The sequence below is a fragment of the Aotus nancymaae genome, unplaced genomic scaffold (genome assembly GCF_030222135.1).
Source record: "Aotus nancymaae isolate 86718 unplaced genomic scaffold, 86718_ANA_hifiasm-v0.15.2.pri h1tg000028l, whole genome shotgun sequence".
Classification (NCBI taxonomy): Eukaryota; Metazoa; Chordata; class Mammalia; order Primates; family Aotidae; genus Aotus; species Aotus nancymaae.
The window spans coordinates 343,664-355,697 of NW_026988441.1; the positions used below are offsets into that span (position 1 = coordinate 343,664).

The 12,034-nt window shown below is 58.3% G+C and overlaps 1 protein-coding gene across 1 annotated transcript; it reads left to right on the top strand.

The window, feature by feature from the left end:
• Positions 1-3,611: 3,611 nt before the first annotated feature.
• SBK2 (SH3 domain binding kinase family member 2) lies at positions 3,612-9,097 on the top strand. The gene is made up of 3 exons (XM_064380662.1): positions 3,612-3,864; positions 7,157-7,359; positions 8,221-9,097. Exons 1-3 carry the CDS (start codon positions 3,612-3,614, stop codon positions 8,809-8,811), a joined length of 1,047 nt encoding a protein of 348 aa, XP_064236732.1. The 3' UTR covers positions 8,812-9,097.
• Positions 9,098-12,034: the final 2,937 nt, after the last annotated feature.

Here is a 12,034-nt window from a genome sequence, read left to right on the forward strand (position 1 = left end):
AGCTGTTGTGGAAGCGCTGGCGAAATAAGAGTCTGGTGTTGGCCCAACTGTGAGCCTCTTCGTCTTGACAAATGTCTCACAGTTTGCATCATGACCCGACACTGGGGAAGGTCGGGGGAGGGTGCATGGGAAGTCTCCGCAGGATCTTAGCAACCATTTTATAAATCTAAAATTATTCCAAAATAAAACGTTTATTTTAAAAAATTAAGTGACTTCACATCAGTCATGGCACTATAAACTCGAAGGGTAGGCCGGGCAAGGTGGCTTACGTCTGTGAACCCAGCACTTTGGGAGGCTGAGGCAGGTGGATCACCTGAGGTCAGGAGTTCCAGGCCGGCCTGGTCAACATGGTGAAACCTTCTCTCTATTAAAAATATAAAAGTTAGCCAGGCACGGTGGTGAGAACCTGTAATCCCAGCTACTCAGGAGGCTGAGGCAGGAGAATCGCTTGAACCCGGGAGGCAGAGATTGCCATGAGCTGAGATCGGGCCACTGCACTCCAGCCTGGGCAACAGAGCAAGACTCTGCCTCAAAAAAATAAAAATAGGCCAGGTGCAGTGGCTGACACCTGTAATCCCAGCACTTTCGGAGGTCGAGGCAGGTGGATCATGAGGTAAGGAGTTCGAGACCAGGCTGGCCAACATGGTGAAACTCCATCTCTACCAAAAATACAAAACTTAGCTGAGCATGGCGGCACACACCTGTAATCCCAGCTACTCGGGAGGCTGAGGCAGGAGAATCGCTTGAACCAGGGAGTCTGAGGCTGCAGTGAGCCAAGATCGTGCCACTGCACTCCAGCCTGGGCGACAGAGAGAGATGCTGTCTCAAAAAAAAAAAAAAAAAAAGAAGAAAGAAAGAAAAAGAAATTTAAAAAATCCTGAAGGGTAGTTACATCCATCTCAACAAAAACAGGGGTCTGAAGTCCCACTGTAGCCCAAGGCTTGAGGGGCTTCGGGGTGGGCTTAATCTTCCTGTGTTTACAGCAGGGAGGCGCTCTCTGGCCTGTATTCCTATCGTGCGTTTTCAAACTATTTGTATTGTTATTCCTGTCTTCGGAATCAGGAGGCCTCCAGTCCCTCCTCCCTCAGACCCAGGAGTCCAGGTCCCGTGTAAAAAATGAAATCATTTCTGGAGCCCACCCCTGCGATGACCCCACCCAGCTGCCCCATCAATCCCCCATTGACAGGTCAGACACAAGTGTTTGGAGAGGGGTGTCCAGGGGATCAGATGCTGGGGTCTTGTTTGGGGAAAGAATGAGACAACGAGATTCCAGAATCATGCAGTGTGAGATGACCTCAGACTCAGGGGGCAGGAAGCAGGTGGTGGAGCAACTGGGAAGGGAGGGGCCTTGAGGGGGGCAGGGGAAGCCTCGGTTCTGGGCCTGAAAACTTCAAATGGGTGGGGGAAGCTAAGGCCTGAACTCCTGGGTCTGTGACAGGAGGCTGGGGGCCTGGACTTCTGGGTCTGAGGGAGGAGGAAGGGTTGAGTACCTGGACTTCTGGGTGTGAGGGAGGAGGAGGGGCTGGGGCCTGGACTCCTGGGTCTGAGGGAGGAGGAGGGGCTGGGGCCTGGACTCCTGGGTCTGAGGGAGGAGGGCTGAGGACCTGGACTCTTGGGTCTGAGGGAGGAAGGGCTGGGGGCCTGGACTCCTGGGTCTGAGGGAGGAGGGGTTGGGGCCTGGACTCCTGGGTCTGAGGGAGGAGGACTGGGGGCCTGGACTCCTGGGTCTGAGGGAGGAGGAGGGGCTGGGTACCTGGACTTCTGGGTGTGAGGGAGGAGGAGGGGCTGGGGCATGGACTTCTGGGTCTGAGGGAGGAGGGGCTGGGGCCTGGACTCCTGGGTCTGAGGGAGGAGGATTAAGGGTCTGGACTCCTGGGTCTGAGGGAGGAGGAGGGGCTGGGTACCTGGACTTCTGGGTCTGAGGGAGGAGGAGGGGCTGGGGCCTGGACTCCTGGGTCTGAGGGAGGAGGACTGGGGGTCTGGACTCCTGGGTCTGAGGGAGGAGGGGCTGGGGCCTGGACTCCTGGGTCTGAGGGAGGAGGACTGAGGGTCTGGACTCCTGGGTCTGAGGGAGGAGGACTGAAGGTCTGGACTCCTGGGTCTGAGGGAGGAGGGGCTGGGGCCTGGATTCCTGGGTCTGAGGGAGGAGGACTGAGGGTCTGGACTCCTGGGTCTGATAGAGGAAGGGTTGGGGCCTGGACTCCTGGGTCTGAGGGAGGAGGGCTGAGTTCTTGGGTCAGGGTATCCGCCTGACCACAGCCAGTTCCAGGAGTCATCGCACGATGTCGCTCTGCTCCCAGTGGGGGCAGAAGGGGCGGGCCAGGGGGCGGGGCCTTACGACCCCCAAAGTGGGGGCGGGTCTTGCTCCTGGGCAGGCCTCTGCTGGCATGGGCCCTAAGTGCCAGGCACTGACCACAGCCGGCGCCGGAGGGTCAGGCGGGCCTTGGAGGAGGTGAGGTCTGAAGGGCTGAGCCCAGGTCTGAAGGCGGGCAGAGCACCCTGGCCTGAGGTGGGCGGCACCTGAGGGTGACTGTGCCAGGTGGCCCACGTCCTTGGTCCCTCAGGGGCGCCCAGGCTGCACCTGGAGGCTGTGGCATGGTTGAGGGTGAGGGAAGCAGAATCTGGGGGTCCCCAATTGTGTGAGTTATATAAGGTTCTGGGAGAGGGGTGGGCTGGGGCCTAGACCCCTGAATCTGGCAGAGGAGAGGCTGGGGGTCTGGGTCTGAGGGGGCGGCTGGGCTGGGAAAGTGGGACCCCAGGCCTTCCAGAGCTTGGGAGCTGATCCCAAGTGCTCGGCCCCATGCAGGACCCAGGCGTCCCAGGCCCTCTGCGCAGCCCCGCCCTCCCAGCCCTGGGCCCAGAGCACCTGTTTGTTCTCAGGAGACAGAGGCTACTTATCCACCCCCAGGGCCCAAGTCTGTTTGCTTTGGAAACAAGATGGGGGGAGTCTCAGTTATCTGGTTCATCTTTCAACCTCAGGGTGGCGGGGCAGGGATGTGGGGGCAGGGACATCTGTGAACTGGGGCTTCAACTCACCTCACAGCACAGACTGGTCTCCCCACCTCTCACCAAGAGGGAGATTGAGTCACAATGAGAAGGACAATGAGCCCCCAGCCCCTTCTCCTTAGACCCAGGAGTCCAGGTCCCCAGCCCCTCCTCCCTCAGACCTAGGAGTCCAGGCCCCAGCTCCTACTCCCTCAGACTATGGAGTCCAGGCCCCCAGCCCCTCCTCCTTAGACCCAGGAGTCCAGGTCCCAGCCCCTCCTCCCTCAGACCCAGAAGTCCAGGTCCCAGCCCCTCCTCCCTCAGACCCAGGAGTCCAGTACCCCAGCCCCTCCTCCCTCAGACCCAGGAGTCCAGGCCCCAGCCCCTCCTCCCTCAGACCCAGGAGTCCAGACCCCCCAGCCCCTCCTCCCTCAGACCCAGGAGTCCAGTACCCTAGTCCCTCTTCCCTCAGACCCAGGAGTCCAGGACCCCAGCCCCTCCTCCCTCAGACCCAGGAGTCCAGGCCTCAGCCCCTCCTCCCTCAGACCCAGGAGTCCAGATCCCCAATCTCCTCCTCCCTTGGGTCTGGGACCTGAGCCTGGGCGCCCCTCTCTGTCCTTGCAGAGATGCCCGGCAAACAGTCTGAGGAAGGGCCAGTGGAGGTGGGGGCTTCAGAGGACGGCGAGGAGGAGGGCCTGGGCGGCCTGACTGTGGAGGAACTCCAGCAGGGCCAGGAGGCTGCTCTGGCTCTGGAGGACATGATGACGCTGAGTGCTCAGACCCTGGTCAGGGCCGAGGTGGACGAGCTCTACGAGGAGGTGCGTCCCCTGGGCCAGGGTCGCTACGGCCGAGTCCTTCTGGTCACCCATCGTCAGAAAGGTACCGGGTGGTGGGGCACGAGGTGGCAGCGTTCAGCTGGGGGCGGGGCACAGGCCTGGGATAGCCCAGGCTGGGGACGCTGGTGGAGCAGAATCCCGTCTTACCTCCGTCCTCCAGAGCTTCGTGTGTTTTGTTTTTGTTTCTTTGGTTGGTTTGTTTTTGAGACAGAATCTCACTCTATCGCCCAGGCTGGGGTGCAGTGGCACCATCTTGGTTCACTGCAACCTCCACCTCCCGGGTTCAAGCAATTCTCCTGCCTCAGCCTCCTGAGTAGCTGGAATTACAGGCACAGCTAAGTTTTGTATTTTTAGTAGAGATGAGGTTTCACTAGGTTGAGCAGGCTGGTCTCAAACTCCTGACCTCAAGTGATCCCCCTTCCTCGACCTCTCAAAGTGCTGGGATTACAGGCATGAGCCACCGTGCCTGGCCAACAGCAGAGCCCTATTTCCTCACAGCCCTGGAGGCTTCTGGAAGCCTGAGATCAAGGTGTCAGCAGAGTTGGTTCTCCTGAGGCCTCTCTCTGTGGCTTGCACTTGGCCACCTTCTCCCTGTGTCCTCACATGGGCATCCCTCTGTGCGTGTCAGTGTCCTGATGTCTTTTCTTGTAAGGACACTAGTCACACTGGATGGGGCCCACCCACTCTAGTGACCTCATTTTACCTCTTTAAACACCCTATCTCGAAACACAGGCACATTCAGCAGGATGGGAGGTTAGGACTCCAACACACGAGTTTCGGGGAGACACAACTCAGTCATAACACAGACAGCATAACACAGTCACACAGCAGCGCACCACACACAGAGATCCAGCCCTGGGTGCTCACAGAGCCGGAGGCATGAGCAGTCACAGAGCAGGGGCGTTGTCAATGAGGCCCCCCCATGGGCATGTCTCGAACATGCACCTCGAGGCCTCCAGCACGCCTGTCCCCAGGCTGCATGATGCTGGGGCCCTGAGCGTGTCACTGTCGTTGAGAAGCTCAGGGCACGTGGGGAGCACAGATGGGTAGGGATCGCTGACACCAGTGGTGTGGCCTCTGTAGCAGTGATCGGGAGCACTGTGAACACACAAAAGAGGACCCACTGCATCTGGCTGGGGAGTGGGCAGGGACGGCTGGTGTTTTTAGTAAGGAGGGCTTTTTTTTTTTTCTTTTTTTGAGACAGAGTCACCCAGGCTGGAGTGAGTGCAGTGGCGCAATCTTGACTCACTGCAACCTCCATCTCCTGGGTTCAAGTGATTCTCTTGCCTCAGCCTTCTGAGTAGCTCGGACTACAGGTGCGTGCCACCATACCCAGCTAATTTTTTGTATTTTTAGCAGAGACGGGTTTCACTGTGTTAGGATGGTCTCGATCTTCTGACTTCCTGATCCACCTGCCTCAGCCTCCCAAAGTGCTGGGATTACAGGCCTGAGCCACTGCACCTGGTGGATAAAGAGGGAATTTAGCCCAGTCACACATGGCCTCATGATGGGCAAGCTTGCAGCCTGGTAGCTGATGGCTCAGAAATCAAAGAAATCAAGGTGGGCTTGGTGGCTACACCTGTAATCTCAGCACTTTGGGAGGCCAAGGCAGGAGGATTGCTTGAGCCTAGGAGTTTGAGACCAGCCTGGGCAACACAGCGAGACTGTCTGCACAAATTTTTTTTAAATTAGCCAATTAGCAGGAATTTCTGATGTCAGAAAAAGAAATTAGCTGGGTGTGCAATTGGCCCAGTGTGGTGGTGCATGCCTGTAGTCCCAGCTGCTCAGGTGTGGTGGCGCGTGCCTGTAGTCCCAGCTGCTCAGGTGTGGTGGCGCGTGCCTGTAGTCCCAGCTGCTCAGGTGTGGTGGCGCGTGCCTGTAGTCCCAGCTGCTCAGGTGTGGTGGCGCGTGCCTGTAGTCCCAGCTGCTCAGGAGGCTGAGGCAGCAGAATTGCTTGAGCCTGGGAGGCGGAGGTTGCAGTGAGCCATGATTGTGCCGCTGCACCCCAGCCTGGGTGGCAGAAAGAGACCCTTTCTTGAAAGAAAGAAAGAAAGAAAAAGAAAAGAAAGAAAGAAAGAGAGAGAGAAAGAAAGAAAGAAGCGGGCATGACGGCTCCAATGCCAGTGCTTTGGGAGATGGGTGGATCATCTGAGGCCAGGAGCTCAGGACCAGCCTGACCAACATGGTAAAAGCCCATCTCTTCTAAAAATACAAAAAATTAGCCAGGTTTGGTGGCGGGTGCCTGTAATCCCAGCTGCTCCAGAGGCTGAGGCAGGAGAATCAATTGAACCCGGGAGGCAGAGGTAGCAGTGAGCCGAAATCTTGACACTGCACTTCAGCCTGGGTGACAAGAGTGAAACTGCATCTTAAAAAAAAGAAAGGAAGACATCAGAAGTTCCTGTCTTCAGGGAGTTTAGCTTCTAGGAAGTCATTTCCACAGGTGACAAAATCCACAACCCCTTAATTGGCTTTCTTACCCAAGGTGGGTTACCTTTTCCCCAGATGTCTCAGAAATACTTTTTTGCGTCAAACACCAGTTTGCTGTCATGAGAAGCCAACCAAGGTCACTGGAGAAATTTCATTGTATTCTTCCATCTCCAAGGTTATGGGCTGGTAAGAAAGCAGGGTAGAAATTCACTAAGTACTGTTATTATTTATTTTATTTTTTTAAGAGATGCCACCATGTCCAGCTAATTATTTTTTTATTTTTATTTTTCATTCTGTCCCCCAGGCTGGAGTGCAGTGGCATGATCTCAGCTCATTGCAACCTCTGCCTCCTGGGTTCAAGCAATTCTCCTGCCTCAGCCTCCCAAGTAACTGGGATTACAGGCGCCCACCACCACGTCCGGCTAGTTTTTTCTATTTTTAGTAGAGACAGGTTTACACCATGTAGGCCAGGCTGGTCTCGAACTCCTGACCTCAAGCAATCCACTGGTCTCAGCCTCCCAAAGTGCTGGGATTACAGGCCTGAGCCAAAGTGCCCAGCTTTTTAAAACTTTTTTTAGAGATGGGGTCTCACTGTGTTACCTGGGCTGGTCTCAAACTCCTGTCCTTGTGGGATCCTCCCGCCTCAGTCTCTGAAAGCATTGGGATCTCAGGCCAAGCCACCAGCTGGGCCACAACATGCTGTAACTATTGGCACCACCAGAGATGCTTGGGTAGTCATGCTGTTAGGGCGGGCTCAGGAGGGAGGTGGGAATTGGAGAGGGTGGAGCTGGCCTATGGGAAAGGGTCCGAGCCGAGGGACCATGAAGGGGGACCACAGGGGAACAGGGCAGCTGGCCCAGGTGGCCCTTGGCTCCCGCACGCCTCCCACACTTTCCCTGCTGTCCCAGGCACGCCCCTCGCACTGAAGCAGCTCCCCAAACCCCGCACGTCCCTCCGCGGCTTCCTGTACGAGTTCTGCGTGGGCCTCTCGCTGGGCGTGCACTCGGCCATCGTGACAGCCTACGGCATTGGCATTGAGTCGGCACAGTCCTACAGCTTCCTGACGGAGCCCGTCCTGCACGGGGACCTCATGGCCTTCATCCAGCCCAAGGTGCGTAGGCAGACCCCAAGCACGCCTCCCAGCCTCACCTGCCTCCCAGGAATGGCCGCAGGAAACACAGACACTGTGTTGGGCCTCCCCTGGCCTCTCCTACCCACCTGGCCTCCCCTCCCTGCCCCCCCACCACCACCCGCCCCAGGAGGCCCCTCGTGGGCCCACAGGACTCGTCGAGTTGTTAGGCGTCTTTGTTCATGGACATCACAGAATCCACATGATACACTATGGAGTCTCACCAGGCAGCAGCAGGTCACACTGGACCGCAATCAAGTCACAGGCCCTATGGGGTCACCCCAGGCCCCGCTTAACCCACCGGCCCTACAGGGTCACCCCAGGCTCACTAAACCCACAGGTCTCATGGGGGTCACACTAGGCCCCAATAAACTCACAGGACTCACAGGTCACCTTAGGCCCCACTAAACCCCCAGGCTCCATGGGGTCACAGTAGGCCTTACGGGGTCACCCTAGGCCCCCTAAACCCACAGGCCTCACAGATCATACTTGGCCTCATGAGGCCAACAGATCATACTTGGCCTTAAGGGGCCAACAATTCACAGCCTTCCTTAGCAGCCTCCTTAGTGTCCGGGCCGGCTTCCCTGGGGAGGACGGGCCCTGTGGTCTCGGTTGCTTCCATTGGTCTCCAGGCACTGGGCCCGCCCCTCTCCCAGCAGCTGGGAATCCCGCAGCCCAGTCAGATGCCTCCTGTCCTGGGGCACCGGCCCCGCCCCTCTCCCGCACGTGGGCCTGTCTCAGGTGCCTCCTGTCCTGGGGCACCGGCCCCGCCCCTCTCCCGCACGTGGGCCTGTCTCAGGTGCCTCCTGTCCTGGGGCACCGGCCCCGCCCCTCTCCCCGCAGGTGGGCCTCCCGCAGCCCGCAGTGCACCGCTGCGCCGCCCAGCTGGCCTCCGCCCTGGAGTACATCCACGCGCGCGGCCTGGTGTACCGGGACCTGAAGCCGGAGAACGTGCTGGTGTGCGACCCCGACTGCCGGCGCTTCAAGCTGACCGACTTCGGCCACACCAGGCCTCGCGGGACGCTGCTGCGCCTGGCCGGGCCGCCCATCCCCTACACGGCCCCCGAGCTCTGCGCGCCCCCGCCCCTCCCCGAGGGCCTGCCCATTCAGCCAGCCCTGGACGCCTGGGCGCTGGGGGTCCTGGTCTTCTGCCTCCTCACGGGCTACTTCCCCTGGGACCAGCCCCTGGCCGAGGCCGACCCCTTCTACGAGGACTTCCTCATCTGGCAGGCCTCGGGCCAGCCGCGGGACCGTCCTCAGCCCTGGTTCGGCCTGGCCCCCGCGGCCGACGCGCTTCTGTGGGGGTTGCTGGACCCTCACCCCCGAAGGAGGAGCGCCGTGAGCACCATCAGGGAGCACCTGGGGCGCCCCTGGAGGCAGCGGGAGGGCGAAGCTGAAGAAGTGGGAGAGGTGGAAGAGGCAGCCGGGCAGTGAGCGGGCCTGGGGCTGGCAGAGAGGGAAGATGCCCCACCCGAGGCCTCGAGGCTGTCGCTTGCGGCTTCTGGTTTGTCCTCTGTGTGTTTTCATCCCTGTGGCTTGGGATTCCCCTCGGCGTCCTCCTCCTATCTACTCTCTGCAGCCTGCATCCCTCCCTTGGTCCACGGGGGCCTCAGACCTCTGCGCGCCCCTCCGTACCTGCCGCCACCTTCCCAGGGGGGCCTCAGACTTCCTCGTGCCCCTCCGTACCTGCCGCCACGTTCCCAGGGGGGTCTCAGACCTCCGCGCGCCCCTCCGTACCTGCGCCACCTTCCCAGGGGGGTCTCAGACCTCCGCGCGCCCCTCCGTACCTGCGCCACCTTCCCAGGGGGGTCTCAGACTTCCGCGCGCCCCTCCGTACCTGCCGCCACCTTCCCAGGGGGGGTCTCAGACTTCCGCGCGCCCCTCCATACCTGCCGCTACCTTCCCCAGGGCTTCTGCACTTGCTGTCTGCTCAGGACTCATCCCCTCAAGCCCTGCACTTTTATTTTTTTTTTGAGACAGGGTCTTGCTCTCCCAGGCTGGACTGCAGTGACTTGATCTCAACTCACTGCAGCCTCGAAATCCACAGCTCCAGCGATCCTCCTGCCTCAGCCTCCTGAGTAGCCGGGACTACAGGCTCGGCTAATTTTTAAAACTTTTTATAGATGGGGGAAGTCTTGCTATGTTGCACAGGTGGGTCTCAAATTCCTGACCTCAAACAATCCTTTTGCCTCCACCTCCTGAGTAGCTGGGATTACAGGCATGTGCCACCGCACCCAGCTAATTTTTGTATTTTATTATTTTTTTTTGAGACGGAGTTTTTCTCTTGTTACCTAGGCTGGAGTGCAATGGCGTGATCTCAGCTCACCGCAACCTCTGCCTCCTGGGTTCAAGCAATTCTCCTGCCTCAGCCTCCTGAGTAGCTGAGATTACAGGCGCGCGCCACCACGCCCAACCAATTTTTTGTATTTTTAGTAGAGACGAGGTTTCACCATGTTGACCAGGATGGTCTCGATCTCTTGACCTCGTGATCCGCCCGCCTTGGCCTCCCAAAGTGCTGGGATTACAGGCGTGAGCCACCGTGCCCGGCCTAATTTTTTTTTTTTTAATAGAGATGGGGGTCTTGCTATGTTGCCCAGGCTAACCTCAAACTCCTGGCCTCAAGCAATTCTCCAGCCTCGGCCTCCCACAGTGCTGGGATATCAGCTGTGTGTACCAAATGTTTACTGTCTGCCTCCTCATCGCCCCACTCTACTGTTTCTCTGGGACATGTGTCCTCTTCTAACTGCATGGTTTATTTTTTGTGGTTATTTTGTGAGCTCCTGCAGTCGGGGGCCTTTACCCATCCCATTTGCTGACAGACCCCAGGTACTCAGCAATGGCCTGCAGCAGGGGTCAGGAAATGTCTATGAAATAAATGAGCCGGTGTGGTGTGGCACGGCGTCTCTCCGTCCCTGTCCTCCCGACGTCCTCTCCCTCCTCTCCAGCCGGGTCTCCCTCCCACCTGGCACCACCCTCTGTGATGTGCTTGCCTTCTCTCGCCCCAGCGGCTCTGCAAATAAACTCCATCTGGCACTCCCATCCCAGTGCTGCTGCAAGTCTGTCCGCTCGGGAACGAGAAGGGGGGTGCGCATCAGAGGGCGTGCAGAGGTGGGAGGGTGGGGTGCAGAGCTGAAGAGACAGACACAGTGAGCAGGGAGAGATGGAGAGAGACAGAGATACACATATAGAGAAACATGCAGGAGAGAAAAAGGAGAGATGGAGAAAGAGAAACAGACACACACAGAAAGAAACACAAGCACAGAGGAGAAAGAGACGGAGGGGGAGAGAGACAAACACAGAGAGAGAGAGAGGAGACGGAGGGGCGGGGATGACCTGGTGCTGCCTGAGCCTCCCCGCAGGGGATCCTGAGGCAGAGCTGTGGGCAGGAGGGAGTGAGCCACTTGCTTCTAAGAATCCCTTCCTTTACCAAACCAAAGTTGTGTGCTAACAATGGAATGAAAAATACAGTCCTCAAAGCTTCCATCAAGGAACTATACGCGTGTGTGCAGGTGTTTGCAAGTGCGAATGTCATGTGTGAGCATGAGTGTGTGTGTGCCAGTGAGTGTGCATGTGTGTCCGTGAGTGTGTGCCTGTGTGCATGAGTGTGTGTGCATGTGTGTGAGTGCACGTGCATGTAAAGGAGGGAGGATGGGGTGCAGAGGTGGAGAGACAGACACAGTGGGGAGAGATTGAGAGAGAAACAGGAGAGAAAAGGGAGAGATGGAGATAGAGAAACAGAAAAAGAAACACAGAGGAAGAGAGAAACAGATGGGGGAGAGAAGGACAGAGATGTTGACAGAAGACAGGAAGGGAGAGAGAGACGGAGGGGTGAGGGTGACGGCGATAACACAGCTTTGTGCCTGTTGTGTGCCCACGAGCACGTGAGCTTGTGTGTGCTGACATCCTTGTGTGTATGGGGGTGAATGCACTTCGCTGTGTGTGGACGTCGGATCCGTGTGTGCGTGCACACGCCTGTCAATGTGTAGCCAGGCTGGGAAGGTCAGGCGGGCGCCGCCTGAGCCTCTCTCCTTCGCACCTTCGTCCTCTCTCCCCGGCCCTGCTTGGCAGCTGCCCTGTTTGCAAACACTCCCTCTTCCTCTCCGCGCCCTCCTTGGCCTCAGGCCCAGAGCAAGGCTACAACTCAGGGCTGGATCGTGTGTCACGCACTCCCTGGCCCCTGCACACCCTGCAGGGCCCCTGCTGAGGCCACCGAGGTGTTGCCCAGAGCGGGGCTGACAGCAGGTGTGCTCCTGTGGAGGGACCCCAAGGAGCCTTTGAATCCAGGTTCAAGCCAAAGCGTTGGAGCCTCTGACCTGGACAATCTGAGTGAGCTTCCTGGAGTAGGAACCATTGCAGAGAAGAAGGGAGTCAGCGGAGGTGGGTATATCAAGGCCTCTTGACCCCCTTTATCTGTGAATCTCAAATAGCCAAGCCGTTAGGCCAAGAATGTGTCCCAAAAATCTGGAGGCGGCTGGGATGCCACGTGCTGGGTGGGAGGGAGTGGAGCTCGGGCAGGGGGCACGGTGGGGGGGGTGTTGATTGCTGGTGGCAGCTGAGGATTAACTGGAAGGTGATAATGACCCGGCCTGTCTTGGGCGGAACATACGGGAGGATAGAAAATTCCCAGGATGGGCCTGACCCTGACAGGCTGGCAGGG